At 39.7% G+C, this 19,067-nt stretch overlaps 1 protein-coding gene across 1 annotated transcript in view; it reads left to right on the plus strand.

Moving 5' to 3' along the window:
- TERT (telomerase reverse transcriptase) overlaps positions 1–19,067 on the plus strand; it is a 360,451-nt gene that overhangs the window by 107,648 nt on the left and 233,736 nt on the right. Inside the window, exon 7 of the mRNA XM_053467313.1 lies at positions 17,242–17,403. Within this exon, the coding sequence (XP_053323288.1) occupies positions 17,242–17,403 (162 nt within the window). The remainder of the gene's footprint in view (positions 1–17,241; positions 17,404–19,067) is intronic.

Here is a 19,067-nt window from a genome sequence, read left to right on the forward strand (position 1 = left end):
CTTCAGGAGCTTGGTGAAGCACCATCGGGCACAGCCCAGTCCGAAAGGGAGGCAGGTGAATTGGTACGGCCGACCCTTCCAATAAAACTGGAGGAACCTGCGACATCCCTGGGCTATAGGGACCAACAGGTAAGTTCGCCGGTCGCCTCTTTGCACACAATCTCTCAGCAGATGGATACCCTCCATCTTGAGGTGTCTGTACACCACGAATGCACTGAGCTGTCATAAATTGACGTGCCTCCGAAGTTCTGTCAGGAGCGGCTCTCCAAATAGGGCCCCGTCCGTAGACATTGCCGTGTTAGCATCCCTCATTAAACAGATGGATCAGAGGGCCCATTCACGCACAGAAACCAGATCTAGTTGTGAACTTTGAGTAAGGGCCCCATCCACCAACATCAAAATACGGGACAATGGACCAAACACATGTAGAAGTTTGTCTTGGGCTGTCTTCAGTCCCTTTTCAATTTCCTTACGGGGGTCTGAAAAAAAAAGATGAAAAAAAACAAGATGGCCACTCAAAGGAGAAACCACACAAACTGCAGGAGAAATTAAACGAAAAGCAAAACCAACGCAGAGGGCTGCAGAAAAAGCAAGGAAAGACTCCTAAAGGCTAAATGTGAAAACAAAAGTACACAAAATAAAATGTGGCAGCAGGCTAAAACACAGTGAAAAGGGCAGACACCTGAGCAAATAAAACATGACCAAAAAAGCCAAAAACCAGACAAATACCACTAAAACCAAACCAGGGTAAGAAAACAACATGGCAAACCAGCAGGAAGTGACATCCATAAATAACAGAATAAAATACAATAGAAAGAAGGCCACAGGAGCCCAAAACTCAGAGAGGAAGTGGTTTGGGATGCAGGAGCCTATATAGACTGTCACTGGTTCTTTCTGTTAACTCTTTGTTTGCTGTTGGGCGTTAGTAAAGAGAGATAAGCAAAATATGAAGCCTCCTGTCATGTGGTAAAATTAAATTGTGACAAAACATGTTTTAACATGCAAATTAAATACACAAAGTATATCTATAAATAGAGAATAATGTCAACTCTCATATTCAGAAAGTAAATCAATATTGATGTTTATTGGTGCAATAATACCTGCAACTTTTAATATGTTTTATTTATTTGGAGTTAGAGGGGTGCTGACCTGTGTACATGTTTACCTGGGTTTGTATTCTACAACTGATGTTTTTTATGTTTTGTGTATACAAAGACACAGGCTTGACATTAATGAATTGGTATTTTACTACTGGCTAAATGTTATTTAAAACTATATGATTAGGGTTAGTGCTGAATATTAAATATTTGTTCTATTTAGGACAATCAGGCAAGTAAAATGTTGCACCTCTCAAATTACTGGTTTATATGAGCTTTTTGGGTGAGCCTTTATTCTACACAAAATTGGCTGTCGCAAAGAATTATCAGGTCACTCTCTGTGTATATCTTATATCTTAGATCCGAGCAATCTGATCGTCTAAAAAAAAAATATTGCTCAAGTTTCGTTATCTATATTGCTATTAACCCTTTAAGGACCGGGCTCATTTTTTCTTTTTGTACCCTGTGGGACCGAGGCTGTTTTAACACTTTTGAGGTGCTTGTCACACGTTATAAATTGTTTTTTTCAGGACAAGATGGGCATTCTTCAGATACCATTATTTCAATCATATCATCTTATTTACTAAAAAAAAAAAAAACATGGTAAAATTTTGAAAAAAAAACACCTTTTATGACTTCTATTTGAAAAATCTTTTACTCACCTACAAAAGGAAGTAAAACAACTAGCTAAATAGATTCTACTATTTGTCCTGAGTTTAGAAATACCCAATGTTTTCATGTTTTTTTTTTTTTTTTTTGCTGTTTTCTTGTAAGTTATAGGGCAATAAGTACAAGTAGCGTTTTATTTCCAAACCTTTTTTTTCCAAATCTGGTCATTCTGCCTCCATCTCCTCTTTGGAACATCTTTGAAGCCGGTTAACTCAATTTACCCCATCAAACCATATATTTTTGAAAACATCTCCCGAGTATGGTGATACTCCACATGCATAGGTTTGTCAGATTGTTTGGCTGATAAAAGGCTACTTTTGGGACATGCGTAATTCAGGTTTTCAGCACAGACTTTTAGCATTTGGTCATCTCCTCTTTGGAACATCTTTGAAGCCAGCTACTTCAATTTACCCCATCAAACCATATATTTTTGAAAACTAGACACCCCAAGGTATTTCAAATGCTGGTATTTGAACCCTTTTATGCATGAGATTCTACCACCAGCCTTTGCCACAGTTTGTGGTGTTTTTTTCACACAAATTGTACTTCTGGAATGAATTCATAGCTCCTGGTATGTGTCGCTATCAAACACCCCAGTATGTGTTCAGCAACATCTCCTGAGTGCAGTGATACCCCACATGCATGGGTTTGTCAGGTTGTTTGGGATTTAAAATGCCACATTTAGGGAAGTGCGCTTTTTTCAACTTGGAACTTTATCATGTCCTAAGTGGGCCATCTTTGAAGCCAGCTACTTCAATTTACCCCATCAAACCATATATTTTTGAAAACTAGACACCCCAAGGTATTTCAAATGCTGGTATTTGAACCCTTTTATGCATGAGATTCTACCACTTGCCTTTGCCAAAGTTTGTGGTAGTATATTTTGTTTGTATTTTTTTTTACAAAGAGTAAATGAATTCATAGCTCCCCAATATGTGTTCAGCAACATCTGCCGAGCTCAGTGATACCCCACATGCATGGGTTTGTCGGGTTGTTTGGGATATAAAATGACACATTTAGGGAAGTGTGCTTTTTCTCTCCATTTTGGTCAGGCTGTGCCTATGCTCTATCTTTGAGCCCGGCCACTCCAATTTACCCCATCACACCATAAATTTTTTTTTTAATTAGCCACCCCTTGGGTATTTGAAATGCTTTTATGTTAAAGCTAATTCTATGTCGAGATTTTTGAGGAGGTAAAGCGCTAATTTTAGCACTTGCTCAAAATAATAAACTTTTTTATTTTAGTTATTTTATTCTTTTTTGGACTTTTTTTTTTTTTTTTGCTTTTTTTTACATTTTGCCTGTATTGAATGGTTCCTCTGGGCTCCATTGATTTGCATGGTTTAATGCAGTACCTGTATTCAACCTGCAAGTGGAGCCAGATTCTCAGGCGGGTCTGGAGAGACTCTCCTGAAGATTCTTTTCAACTTTATTGTTTTGTTTTTTTTCGTTTGTTTTTTTAATGGGCGCAGCCATCTTGCGAGTGACAGAATCACTCGCAGTGGCGGTTGTGACAGCTCTCTGGATTGAGGGATTTCAGCGACACCATTTAAGTTTAGGAGGTGATCGTTGATCAACCATGCAAGTCAATGGAGCCCAGCTTTCTAATCAGTGTGATTAGTAAAAAAAAAATATATATATTATAATAATAATAAAAAAAGGTTAAAAATAGTAAAATGTAAAAATAATTTCCAACTGATGTCACCATCAGGGGAACATTCAAGTTCCAAAAAATGTAAAAAAAAAAAAAAAAAAAAAAAAAGGGAAAAAAAACAAACAAACAAACAACAACAACAAAAAAATATATATATATATATTTTGTGAGCAAGTGCTAAAACTAGTGCTTTAGCTTAAAACAATTCTTGTGTGGAAAGAGTTAAAATACTGGCATTTAGCCCATGGGGTGTCTACTTTTAAAAAATGTATGATTTGATGGGGTGAATTGAATTTGCCGGGTTCAACAATGTATAAAGTAGGTGTGTGGGGAACAATACACAAAAATACTACTGCACTGTGAAAAAATACTGGTGGTAAAATGTGTGCATGCAAATAATTAAAATACCAGCATTTGAAATACCCTGGGGTGTCTAGTTTTCAAAAATATATGGTTTTATAGGGCACACTGAAATGACCGGGCTCAAAGATGTACCAAATTGGGAATGTGCAGTGGATCACCAAATGCCAATACCAAAGTTCAACTTTGAAAAATGTGCATGCCCCAAATGTGGCCCTTTTGCCCCAAGCAGCCAGGTATCACTGTACTCAGGAGATCTTGCTGAACACATATTAGGGTATTTTATGACTGTGACATATACTAGGACCTGTTAATTTATACCTGAATTAAAATGTGTGTGAAAAAATAAATGCAAAAAAACCACAAAGTTTGACTGGTGGTAGAATTAAAATACTAGCATTTGAAATACCCTGGGGTGTCTAGTTTTCAAAAATATATGATTTGATGGGGTAAACTGCATTGGCCGGCTTCAAAGATACCCGAAATAGCACATGGGGAAGAATTACCAGATTTGGAAAAAAATGGTTTTGAAATAGCAAAACGCGACCTGTGCTTATAGGTCGCGTAACGTGCAGGAAAAAAAGCAAAAAAAACCCATAAAAATATTGGGCATTTCTTAACTCGGCACGAGTAGTAGAATCTACTTAGCAGGTATTTTCATTACCTTTTATAGATGAGTAAAAGATTTTTCAAGTAAATTTTTTTCAAAATTTTTCACCGTATTTTTTTCATAGTAAATAATGATGCAATCAAAACAATCTCATCTACAGAAAGCACTTCTTGTCTTGAAAAAACCAATATATAACTTGTGTGGGTTCCTTAAAGGTGAAAGAAGACAATTACAGCTAAGCATGAGCAGCGCAGAAATGTTTAAACAGCCATTGTCACGAAGGGTACAAAAAATAAAATCAGCCTTTGTCACCAATGGGTTAATGTTCCTACTCACATTATAACAAAGTACTTTGTGTTCAATTAATTGGCCTAGTGCAGTTTTGAAGATGTCACTTCTATACTGTATGTAAGGTAGTTAATGAAAGTAGAGCTGAAACAACGAATCGATAAAATCGATAATAATCGATAACGGAAATCATCGATAACGATTTCCGTTATCGATTAATCGAGTGATCGATTCGTCGTTGGAGCACTAGGCTCCTTTTACTTACCTCCGCCAGCGTTCCCCGCTTCTGCTCCACGCTCTGCAGTCTCCGCCTTCTTCAAGCTACGTGACGACGGATGTGACGCGCGTCTACTATCAAGTTGGAAGTGGAACAAGTTCGTAGCGGAGGTAAGTACTCTTTATGTCTATTGTCTGTGCGAATGTTTATGTGCGAGACTGGGTGCGCGGCAGAGTGTGTGTGTGTGTGTGTGTGTGTGCGTGTGTGTGTGTGCGTGTGTGCGTGTGTGCGCGCGGCAGAGTGTGTGTGTGGGTGCGCGGCAGAGTGAGTGGGGGGGTGCGCTGCACAGTGAGTGGGGGGGTGCGCTGCACAGTGGGGGGGGGTGCGCTGCACAGTGGGGGGGGGTGCGCTGCACAGTGGGGGGGGGTGCGCTGCACAGTGGGGGGTCCGCGGCACAGGGGGTGGGGGGGCAGGGGATGCAGGGCAGGATGTGAGTGCAGGGCAGAGTGGGGCCAGGAGACTGGATGCAGGTCAGAGTGGGGGTGGGAGGGCAGGGTGGCAGACTGGGTGCAGAGCAGAGTGGGGGTTGGGATGCAGGGCAGGGTGTGAGACTGGGTGCAGAGTAGAGTGGGGGTGGGGGGGCAGGGCAGGGTGTGAGACTGGGTGCAGAGCAGAGTGGGGATGCAGGGCAGGCTGTGAGACTGGGTGCAGGGCAGGGCAGGGTGTGAGACTGGGTGCAGGGCAGAGTGGGGATGCAGGGCAGGCTGTGAGACTGGGTGCAGGGCAGGCTGTGAGACTGGGTGCAGGGCAGAGTGGGGGTGGGGATGCAGGGCAGAGTGAGGGTGGGGGCACAGTGCAAAGGGGTGGGGGCACAATGCAAAATTCTTTTAAATAAACGAAAAATTTGCATATTGTTTTTTTTATCCGATTAATCGAAAAAATAATCGGCCGATTAATCGATTATTAAAATAATCGTTAGTTGCAGCCCTAAATGAAAGTAATCAGACTATCCGAGCAGATTTTTCTCACCATGACTCTTCCTTTACTGCATACAAAAAGGTATGAAAACATATGGTGCATCCCTGCTCAGAAGCGTTTTAGATCACTTCTGTCATTACAGTGGAAATATCTTCATTGACATATCAGTCTGAATCAAAATGTGATATATAGGGCTGCAACTAACGATTATTTTAATAATCGATTAGTTGGCCGATTATTTTTTCGATTAATCGGATAAAAAAATGCAATTTTTTTAAATTTAAAATAATGTAATAAAAAACGTACAATTTACACTTTCATCTCTTTATTGCAATGGCCTCTCTCTATTCATCTTCTTATTTTACTGGCATAATAATAAAAGCTGCAAGAACCCAAACACGGTGTTTCTCAAACTAGGTTTTAATACAAAGTTATTAGTAAATATTAATTCATATGTTAACTATTTTTCATATTTAATAAAAACTATGAGAAAAAAGCCTTGTTTAAATTTTTTTTTATTTACCAAACTGCCCCCGGTTAAGCACATCAGACCCCCAGCTTGCCACTCTGCCCCCATATATGCCTTATACCTCTTATATGCCAGATTCCACTGTGCCCCCTGATATGCCTTATACTCCTTATATGCCAGTGATATGCAACTGAGCCCCCTGATATACCTTTTACCCCCAGATGTTTTATGACCCCCTGATATGCCTAATATCGATATGCCTTATACCCCCTATATGCCCTGAAATTCATAATACCCCCATACACCACTATAACTCACCCATACACAACTTTGGCTCCTCCCCCTCCCATACACCACTCTGGCTCCTCCCCCTCCCATACACCACTCTGGCTCCCCTCCCATACACCACTCTGGCTTCTCCCCCTCCCATACTCCACTCTGCCTCCTCCCCCTCCCATACACCACTCTGGCTCCTCCCCCTCCCATACACCACTCTGGCTCCTCCCCCTCCCATACATCACTTTGTCTCCTCCCCCCTCCCATACTTCACTCTGCCTCCTCCCATACTCCACTCTGCCTTCTCCCCCCTCCCATACACCACTCTGGCTCCTCCCCTCTCCCATACAACTCTGGCCTCTCCCCCTCCCATACTCCACTCTGCCTCCTCCCCCCCTCCCATACTCCACTCTGCCTCCTGTCAGCAACGGATCTTCCCTAGACACCAGGGAGCCGGGTAGAGAAGCAGAGTGGCGTATGGGAGGGGGAGGAGCCACAGTGGTGTATGGGAGGGTGGCTCCCATACACTCTTCTGACTCCTCCCTGACAGAGGACCCCACCAGCTGACAGAGGATGATTCTCTGTCAGCCTGTGAGTGTCTGCATCGCACAGACAGCCTCCGTTACTGCACTTCGCTTACACTGTGGCTTCTATGAAGCTGCAGTGAAAGTCCTTGTCAGTAACGGAGCCGGGAGAGAGGCAGAGTGACGTATGGGAGGGGGAGGAGTCAGAGGGGTGTATGGGAGGGGGGAGAGAGACGGAAGTGAGAGACCGGCCGACAGTGAGGGGAATCCAGGTCTCCTGCAGCGTTGCGGGGAATCTGGATTCCGGTGTTATAATCCGATCTCTGTTTGAGATGGGATTATTATAAGGAGAGGAGTTTTTCAGAGCATTTGCTCTGAAAAAAACCTCTTTTTATAATTGCTAAAAATCGATTCAATTAATCGATGATGAAATTCGTTGCCAACGATTTTGGTCAATAACCCAATAAAGGAAATGAAAACATCCAATAGTTGCACTCACAATATGTATGAGTAGTTCAGGCCTCCAAAACTGAGCTCTTGGGTATATATCCCGATTTATCCAAAACGGTTAATATAGAAGAGAGGAAAAACATCTACCATAGGATGATATCTTTCGACACTTGTAAACACACGATAATTGGTTACACTCACATTTGGATGGATGTATCAAGCGCTTCTGGTATGTTTTCTGGAGTTGCAGTGAGTTGCCCCCACTAAAGGTCCAAATCATTTTGATCTGTTTATGGACACACAGAAGTACCTCAGAAAATTAATCATTAAAAGATTCCGACCACAAAAATCATACCCCTCCCCCCAAGAACTATTTATACATACACCATTAAAGCCCAAATCAAAATTTTACTCCCTCAGCGAGAAAAGTGAACATCTGAAAGTATTCACGGACTTAGTCCTAAAAGACTTAGAAAATTTAAAGATAAAAAACCTAATTTTCAAACCTAAACCAAAAAGAACGACAAGCACTGAAAGAATTAAAAAACAAACATGAATTGGTGGTAAAACAGGCGGATAAAGGGGGAGCGACGGTAATCATGGACAGAACGTATTATATAAAGGAGGCAAACAGGATACTAGGAGATACTGAGACCTATAAAAAAAAATTAAAAGGGGATCCCACTAAAGGATACAGTATGCGACTATATGAGATACTGAACAAGGAGCTAAAAGAAGAGGTTCTCACGAGACAGGAATATAATTATCTAAAAAGGGAATACCCTAAAATACCAGTTTTTTTTACTTTCTCCCCAAAGTACACAAAAACCTTAAGGAACCTTAAGGGCCTAGACTCCCTTACCTGCAACACCTCGGAATATGTGGACCATTTTCTACAGAAATATGTTCCGCAAACCCCTGCCTTCTTAAAAGATACTCCCCATCTATTAAACATTCTGAAAGACATCCAGTGGTCTCAAGGTTGGTTATGGGCCACGATGGATGTGTCCTCGCTATACACAGTGATAGAACACGAACAGGACATACAGGCAATAGATAAGGTATTATCACAAGATGAAAATATGAACACAATCCAAAGAAATTTCATTTTAGAGTGTATCAATTTTATACTGAAATTTAATTATTTTTGGTTTGAAAATTATTTTTATCTCCAAATGTGTGGCACGGCCATGGGCACCAGGTTTGCACCTAGCTATGCTAATTTGTTCGTAGCAGAGTGGGAAAAGAAATACATCTGGGATAACAACCCCCACGGTGCAGACCTGGTGCTATGGAAAAGATATATAGATGACATATTAATCATATGAGGTGGAACATATGGAAGTTTGGATACTTTCATACAATATGTCAACAACAATTAGTTTAATCTTAAATTTACCTCAAACATACAAAAAACACATATTGAGTTTCTCGATGTAGAATTGTTCATAGAGAACAATAGAATCTACTCCAGAAACTTTACGAAACCCACAGATAAAAATGGTTACATTGAATATACCAGTTGTCACCACCCATTATGGCTTAATAACATACCTAAGCGACAATTAATGAGGGTCAAGAGAAATTGCAGAGGTTAAACAGCAGCCTTCGGCAGGTCCAGCAAATGGAACAGAAACCAATTATTAGAGGGAAGAAAGGCAAACCCAAATGAAAAAGAGAAGGATTTCAGCTTCTCTTTTTTCACTAAATATAATACACAGCAACTAAAATGAAAAAGATATTAGGAATTCATTGGCACATTCTGAAGAATGATGGAGTTCTAGGAAAAATACTACCAGATAAACCTCAAATCATCTATAAAAAAGTGGACACCTTAAAAACTATACTAGCCCCAAGTGTATTACCAAGAATGACTAAAACCCAGAAAACCGATAATTTCTTAAGGATAAAACCGGAAGGTTTCTTCACGTGTGGACACTGCAAGATGTGCACCCACCTACCAAAGAAAACAAATACGTTTCTAGGTAATAATACGGGCATCGCGTATAACATCAAACATTTTATCAATTGCAAACATGTGGTGTATCTTCTGGAATGTGGTTGTGGTTTGCAGTATGTAGGAAGAACCATTCGACCTCTGAAAGAACGAATTCTAGAACATTTAGGCAACAAAAATCTAAACACAGCGTCCCCAAACATTGTAATTCTTGTCCGCAGAAACATTGAAGATCATGGGTATAGATTGGGTTCCCCCCAATTGGAGAAGAGGGAATAACATAGAACACCTCTCAAAAAAGGAAACAGAATGGATGAATTCAAACTGAAAACCTTTAGAAAGGGTGGCCTAAATCTAGAAATAGATATATTAGCTTTAATTTAACTTGTGCTGTCAACACGCAAACATCTGAACATGAGGCATCCAAATTGGAGAAACAGCTACGCCTGTAATCTTGATGGACACATAGGGACAAATCACTGTATAAATCTATAAATTCCAAAACTCACTCCTGGAAATGAGTCTAAATAGCTGTCACCATTAAAACATAAAAAATAAGTCACTTAGTATAAATATGGAATAAAAACCACATAAAAAGTCAAAACTAACCTTAAAACCAACTATTAACATTTTATTTCACTTACCTTCCTTTTTTTCTGTTATGGGATAGCATTTTATTATACAAGGCTTTATTTGCCCTCACTGTTCTGGGGAATAGCCAGTCACTAGCATCAAAAATTCACTCTATTTACAGCCCTTTACATAGTTTTTCCGGTATTTACATGTAAATGTAAAATTGAATGCAGAAAGAGAGAAAGTCCCCAACAAGTTCCCCTAAATGAACCAAAAAAAGAATAAACACCTTGGGTAACTATGACGTTTTTTATTTACAAGTCACAGCGACGAGACAATTCATCCATCCACCTCCTCACTTCTCCGCAAGACACTGAAGTCATTCAGGACATCGCGTCAAGAAAACAAACACAGATGTTGTATCCTCCGGCACAGACGGTGTTTCCAAAATCATCACGCAATCACGGTGGATCAAGTAACAGCGACACATACTGGATACCTTGAACACAACACGCATCTCGAATGTTATCACGTCCTCACGCAAAGAGATGGGAGGAGCGGAGGAACGGAACAATCAGAATGCTAAGACTAACGGAGAACATAAAAAGGAGGAACACAGGGAAACTAGACATGAACCTCCTGAGGAAGCCAGATCGTTGCGAAACGCATCGAGGATCACCAATTGCTTTTGGACTTTATTTTTTACCGATTGTTTATCATCAGATACGGACTTTTTAAAACTTTTCTTAGTTTTTAACTGTTTTAAGAGATCAGTAGATCATACATTTTAGACATATGTAAAGTCTAATTTTTTGGATTAACTCTAAGGGCTGTGTCCCATAATAAATTATTTATTTATAAATTACATTGCGGACCACATAGATTTATCTTCACCTATCTCCACCCAGCCTCACATCCACATATGATACTAAATAATTAAGTGTTTTGATTCACATAAGCACCCGTGCTTTATATAAACTGGCATATACCACTTAAAAACAAAACCTGGACACTTTATCCAGGAATAAAAGGTCAACCCTTTATCCAGGAAGAGAAGGTCAACCCAGGATACCCAGGATTCACTGCAACTCCAGAAAACATACCAGAAGCGCTTGATACATCCATCCAAATGTGAGTGTAACCAATTATCGCGTGTTTACAAGTGTTGAAAGATATCATCCTATGGTAGCAGTGGCGTCTCCAGATTTCATATTTAGGGGGGCACATGGGGGGCCAAGGACCAAAGTAGGGGGGCAATTGTAAAACGCTACATTTACACTAATATATATATATATATATATATATATATATATATATATATATATATATATACACGTGTTACACATGCATTTTTAACTACCTAATTTGTACTAAACTGGCATTGTACCAATATCTCATGATGCAGGAATGATGACAACACTGTTTTTTAAACAATAAATATTTTTATTTTCACAATAACTTGTAACATGTAACTTGAATGAACTTTAAACTTACTTTTAGAAATAAATATTTGACAAAAATAGAAAATGGACATTTAACATTGCTCCTTGGTATGGTAGCTTTAACGTGAGTATAAAAGTATAAAAGTAGAGATGAAGGCTGTTCAACTCCTTTGAATTGGATTTACTCAGTAAACTGACCACATAATGGTAAACATTGTAAAGTAAAGTGCAACAACTATTTTGTACCTAAAGATAATAATAATAATAATAATAATAACAATAAATAATATAAATAACATATCTTACTGCAACTATTAAAGTGCCACAACAAAACAACATACATTTTAGCTGTTTTTTTTACTATAAATATTTAACTTTCAAGTATTCCTGGGTAAACAGAGATTATAGCATAACACAATTATTAAATTAGGAACCAGGTACACATTACAAAATAAAGTGCAACATCATAACAAGCAACAAGAATACAGAGTTTTCCTTTTAATGTGAACGGCAATCAAATTTGTGCTTAAATTTAGTCATTCACACTAATATAGTTTTAAGCGGGAGTTTACATGGATTGATGCAAACCTGCTAACTACAAGCTCCATATCTATTTGTGATGCAAGTCTGCACTCAATTGCCAATGTGGCAAGATCTGAAAGCCTTTCCTCAGTCATTGTTGTGCGTAGGAATGATTTTATTAATTTTAACGCAGAAATGCTTCTTTCACATGATGCACTGCTGACTGGCAAAACACAAGCTATTTTGCATAGCCGGTAAAGCTCCAGAAATGGAACAGCGTAAGGCTCCAGAAAGTTGGTGAAATTATTCAAGAACGACAAACATAAACATTTTAATGACATCATCTTTTTTCTGCAGTTGTTATCTATGGCCTACAGTTTCCAAAATTATGCTATTTCTTAAGCGTAAAGGAGGCCGACGATCTCGCTTCTTGGAAGGCAGTTCGGTAGAATCATCATCTGGTGCTGGTATCCCACACTTCATGCTCAGCTGAATTGTTTCTGCCCAGACACTTTCTATCGTTGCAGAATGAGGAGAAGCTTCAGGTTCATTTTCTGGATGACGCACTTCTTCAAGCTCTTGTATAACAGTGCGCACAAGGAGGGCAGCTGATGCCAAGTCCAGATCTTTGGCTTGTAGCAGGTTAGAGAGAGTTCTGGTCCTTTTAAGTATGTTCTCAAAAAACACAAGTGCCAGAATGAAGCCAAAGTCAATGAACTGCCGAATGGATTTTGCCTCAACTGCACTCTCAGTATGGTTTCCTTCTGCTAAAATATTGAGCGTTTCCAACAGAGGGTCAAGTGTTTTAAGTACAGCATTGCAGGCCGCATGTTGGCATGTCCACCTTGTGTCACTTAGTGGCTTAAGCTGGAATGGCTGGATACCTGGTTTGCTTGACATTTCTTGTTGCACATTACAAAACACTGAATGCACTACAGAAGTACTGCAAAACACATACAGCTTTTCTAGTTTTACAAAAAATTCAGATGCTGCCTGTACATTCTTGACCGTGTCCACAATGACCAGGTTGAGGCGGTGACTCATACAATGAATGTAAAGTGCACAAGGCACCTCTTTTTTAATGCGTGCTTGCACGCCATTAAGTCGGCCGCTCATTACAGAGGCGCCATCATAGCCTTGCCCGACACAATCATTTTTATCAATGCCTAAAAGATGCTAGGACATGGAATATATATCCTGTTAAAGATTCAGCATCAAGGCTATCTGCTCGGTAGAATTTTAAGAACCGTTCATGGACTTTCTGATCATGAAAGAATCATACTACTACAGACAGCTGTTCCATTTTACTTAGATCTTTTGTTTCATCAGCAATAATGGAAAAGGGGCTTCCTTTAATGCTCTGTGCAATATCTTCTCTAACAAGAGCAGCCATAATTGACAAAAGTTCGTTTTTTATAGATGGATGTAGATATCTTGCATTTCTTGGTCCTCTTATTTTTTCTCTTACAATGCTGTCTTTTTCAGCAATTAAATACAAGATTTCACGTACATTTCCGTGATTTATATCATCTGTGCTGCACCGATGCTCTCGCTGGGCATTTTTCGTCTTGGCTGTTAGCAATAAAATTTGCGCTATTGTTTTTATGTAATGCCTATTTTCATTGACCTCTCTTGTATGCGCTTTAGTTATCTTCTTCATGACTGATGTATCCTGGCTTACATTCTTTTTGAAATCCTCCCATCTGACATAGGAATCCTTGTGTGAAGCAGACTTCTCGTGCCTTAGTATTCCTTTACCAGTTTCAAGTGCATTTTTCCAGTTTTTGTACCCTACGTTGATAAATTGTACTTTTTTTAACATGCCCATGAAGATATTTTGATGTTGAAAAAAAACGGTAAGGGAAACAATATGCTGCATCCTGAGAAATTGAATACTCCAGCCATTCAAATGATTTAAACCACTGTGGTCGGAATGACCTGAAGCGTGCTCCCATTTTTGTCTGTGGATATTTTTTCAATATAGGCTGTCTTGGACCTTCTGAAGTGCATTGGCTGATATCATCTGGACCTTGTAACTTTGGTTTTTCAGTGGCAGAAGATGTTTGTGCACTCTGTTCAGCTTCAGTGATATCCTCTTCAGAAGCACTGTGTTGGATAATGCTTTGTGAACAGGTATTTCCTTCTTCAATCTGAACTAAATATTCATCATCATCTGATACTATTTCAGCAGTGTCATCTTCATATTCAACATCATCCTTCTCAAACTCTTCACACTCCTCAAAGGAAGAAGACGGACCAAGCTGGCTTTTTTCTTGTTGCTGCTCTTTTGCAGCATCAGCCTTCTGGGCCTTAACATTGAACAATGAATAAAATGAACGGATGTCCTTTTTGGGATCCGTTCAATCTAAAAAAAAAAAAAAATGCATGTTCTTATAGGACATTTAACTGAATAACATTCACACCTACTTAGCTCTAACAGATCTTGTCCCTGCACCCTTATTGCTCAGACAGGAGAATGTTTAGCTGTAATTTTCTTCTTTCTCATTTACTGAACCCACACAAGTTATATATTGGTTTTTTTCAGGACAAGAAGGGCTTTTATTTTGATTGTATCACATCATTTACCATTAAAAAAGTATAAAATATAGTGAGAAATTTTAGGAAGAAATGACTTTTTCTTACTTTTACTTGAAAAATCTTTTGCTCATCTATAAAAGCTAATGAAAAAAAACTGCTAAATAGATTCTACTATTTGTCCTGAGTTTAGAAATACCCAATGTTATGTTTTTTTTTTTGCTTTTTTCTGCATGTTATGGGGCAATAAGTACAAGTAGCGTTTTGCTATTTCAAAACCATTCTTTCCAAATCTGGTAATTCTTCTTCCATGTGCTATTGCTGGCCAATACAATTTACCCAGGGCCGGCCCTACCATGGAACAGAGTGGGGCACTTTGCTGCCCCAAGCCCTTTTTTTTTTAAGCGGTGGAGAGAGAGGGGCGCCGAGTGATTTTCGCTTACCAAGTTGTCAGTACCCGCTCGGCGCCCCTCTCTCTCTCCTCTGTGAGCCCTCTAGCTCGTGGCTGTGGCAGAGCAGGGAGACTCGCCGGAGGACTGCTGCAAGGTAAGTGAAGTACAAGGGGGGGGTAGATAATAGGGGGGGGATAGGGTAGATAATGACCCCTAGCGGCGGCATTTTAAACTTCGCCCCCGGTGGCATTATGTCTTGGGCCGGCCCTGAATCTACCCATATATTTTTGAAAACTAAACACCCCAGGGTATTTCAACACATATTAAACACTCATCTACAGACACCAGACAAGCCGGAAGGCTTATTTTTCCCTCAGAAATGTGGATATAGAGGCAAAAGGTGATAATTACTGACCTTATTTGCATGTGCCTACCCAGAATTCCTTGTGGTTGTGGCAGTCCCATGAGATTTCTGAGGGAAAAACAAGCCTTCTGGCTTGTCTGATGTCAGTAGATTTGTTTAATAATGCTTCTACTACCCCTTTTAGTGGAAGGGTTTTCCATCATCTACCCACCATAACTTATGTAATTTTTTTTTTCCCCACACACATTTTATAGCTCCTGGTATATGCCAATTCAATGTGCCCAATAAAACCATATATTTTTGAAAACTACACATCCCAGGGTATTTCAAATGCTGGTATTTTAACTCCATGCACTAATTCTACCACCAGCCTTTGTCAAAGTTAGCAGTAGTATTTTTGTGTGTATTTTTTCCCACACACGTTGTACTTTAGGTATGAATTTACAGGTCCTGGTATATGTCACTGTCACACAACACAGTTTGTGGTCAGTACAGTGATACCACCCTTGCATGGGTTTGTCGGGTTGTTTGACTTTTTATTATTAATCTTACAGTATATATTTCAGCTTACAATTTCCTATTAAGGGAAATAGCTGAATATAATATGGGGTAAACATTTTAAAAACATGAACACTTTGGTATTTAAACTGATATGCACCATTTTTAAAGGCAGTTTTCAGTTATATATTAGGATTCAGTGAGGCATCGATCTATATTCGAGGGATGTTGGTGAACACAATTTAGTATTGTTTTCCACAGTTGCACATACCGTATTGGCCCGAATATAGGCCGCACTTTTTCCCCTCAAGTCTTCAAAGTGGGGGTGCAGCCTATATTCGGGGTCTAGCGCCCGACGCTGGGCAGGCAGCAGGGTTAGGATACAGATCCCCCGCAGCGGTGCAGGGGACCTGCATCCTACTCTCCGATGCGCTCTGACAGCCTCCCCTGCTGGCACTTTCCACGGAGGGAGTGCCGGCACGGGAGATTGTCTAGGCGCATCGTGCAGACGTTCACCTGCAGCGGCGATGAGCGTGAACAACCTCCACTGCCGGCAGGTCTGCTCGATGTGCTTTAACAATCTCCCTTGCCGGGAATTCCCACGAGGGGAGTCCCGGCAAGGGAGATTGTTAAAGCACATCGAGCAGACCTGCCGGCAGTGGAGGTTGTTTACACGCATTGCCGGTGAACGTCTGCACGATGCGCTTAGACAATCTCCCGTGCCGGCGGAAGAGCTGGCACCGGAAGTTGTCTACGCGTATTGCGTAGGTGTCCCCTGCCGGGTAAGTCGTGGGGGGGGCATCTTGGGGGCAGAGTGGCAGCGTATCTGGGGGGGCAGACTGGCAGTATATATCGGGTGGAGGGCAGAGTGGCAGTATATATCGGGTGGAGGGCAGAGTGGCTGTATATATCAGGTGGAGGGCAGAGTGGCAGCATATGATTGGGGGGGAGAGTGGCAGCATATCTATTCTATGTTTTTTTTTTTAACTAAGAAAAATTTTTCCTTAAAAAAGCACCTAACTTTAAGGGTGCCCCCTATATCCGAGCCAATACGGTATGATGTGCAAGAAACCAGTTCTAGTCCCGTAGCTTCCCCAAAACATGTGTGACTTAGGAAAAATGCAGAAATTGTAATATAAAATAGCTATGGCCCTGAATGGTTAAATCATTAATGTTGGGTTATTGGTCTCTTACAGTGTGCATTTGTGATGTTACTTATGTAAGCATATGTTATATCATCAAGCACATAGGGTGTGGTATTACTTTAGAGCAAGTTAACTTGTATTTTGCTTGTGTATTAGAATAAGAATGTTAATAAGTTTTTCTTATATGACATTCCTGCATTACTGCTTTTCTGTTTTTGTAGGCTGATGTGAAAGGGGCCTATGATACCATTCCCCATTCAAAGCTTAAAGAAATTATCTCAAAAGTAATTAAAGCAAACACTGAAGAAGTTTATTGCATTCGACAATATGCCTCAGTTTGGATGGACACCAGTGGTCAGCTAAGAAAATCTTTTAAGCGACATGTAAGACCAGTTTGGTTCACATAAACTTACATTTAGAGCATTACATGTATGAACTATGTTGGTAGATAAAGTGACGTAGCTACTTTAAGTTTAAAGATTAAATCTAATATGTATTTGAATCAATCTTTGTAACAGAACTTTGTATATGTATATTTAATGGAATAATATCTTTTTATGGTTGGTTATGGTAAGTTTTTTTTAAGCAGTATGCCAACCTTTTGTTAAGAGAAGATTTTGCACGATTATTTGCAACTTTTTTTTGTTTTTAAACTTAAACAACATTCCACTCATTTAGATAACTCAACCAATGATACATCTTTTTTTCCCAGGACATGTAGGGTCTTTCTTCTAAATCTTTGCATATAATTAACCCCTTAAGGACCAAGCTGTTTTAACACATTTGTGTTTAGCTGTAATTTTTCTCATTTAGTGTACCCACACAAATTATATATTGTTTTGTTCTTTCTTTAGATACCATTGCATCATCTAATTAACTATTCGATGATAGTTATTAACTAAAAATGGGGAAAATTGAAAAAAACCCAAGAGCGGTCACAAGCTCCATAGCAAGAGACTTAGCAAGAGACTTATAAATAACCAGACTGCAAGAAACAATGCAAGTCAATGGAGCCCTAGTAAAATACATTTTTAAAAGAAATAAAAAAAATATATAAATAGTTAAAAATAAATATGTCGTAAGATTCCCCGTGGATGTCAACATCAGGAGAACCATCCAGTTCCAACAAAATGTAAAAAATTTTTTTTTTAATAAAATGTAGAATAAAGAGTGTAGAAAAGCACCTTTAAATCCTGGGATATACAACCTTTAACTCGTCTGGCTTTCCTTCAACTACTACAGATTCCTCGTCGTATGAAACTCCACTTACATCAGTGGCTTAAGACAATGGGTTTATTAAAATAACAAATACATATAAGTGAGTATACAGAGAAGCGTCTGAATTACAAGGCTCTATGACTCTAACTACACTATGCTAGTGACTCTGTGTGCATGTAAGGATGGGGTGTCCCTGTCACCTTGATGTTATCCTTCTTTCTTTCTTTCTTTCTTTCTTTCTTTCTTTCTTTCTTTCTTTCTTTCTTTCTTTCTTTCTTTCTCTTTCTTTGTTGCTCACACAACACCTTTATAGCCACCATGCCCAAACAGTCCCAGCCAATCATCTTCTGAGTTTTTGTCCAATCATCCTTAGGAAGGCACGATCTTGTACCTGCACCAGATGCCTTTAGAGATCGCTCTTGTCCAAGTAGTTAGATTGCCCCAACAGTGAAGTTGATGGTCTTCAGGGCAAATTCAGGGTGGGTCTCTGGAATGTTGATATTGTCTCCTGCAATCCTTTTGTTATAGGAGAAACACATGATTTTTTCCAGCCCAGATACTATATCCTGCAGTCCTTGTTGTAGGAGATTGTAGATTTTATCTCCTGTTTGTTGTTCCCACCTGGTAGAGAGATAGCCCTTTGATGTATTGGGAGTTCCTGGACATTGGGGTTTTGCCCCTAGTGTAATTCCTTGAAACTGGTTTACTCAAAAGGAATCCCACTGTATTGGGAGCCAGCTGTTGTCCTTGGAGATTAATAATTGACTTATATTTGTTACAATGAGGAAGTCCTGCAATAAGCGCTATATCTTCACTTACAAAAAATAGA

Source organism: Spea bombifrons, chromosome 5 (assembly GCF_027358695.1).
Source record: "Spea bombifrons isolate aSpeBom1 chromosome 5, aSpeBom1.2.pri, whole genome shotgun sequence".
NCBI classification, from domain to species: domain Eukaryota; kingdom Metazoa; phylum Chordata; class Amphibia; order Anura; family Pelobatidae; genus Spea; species Spea bombifrons.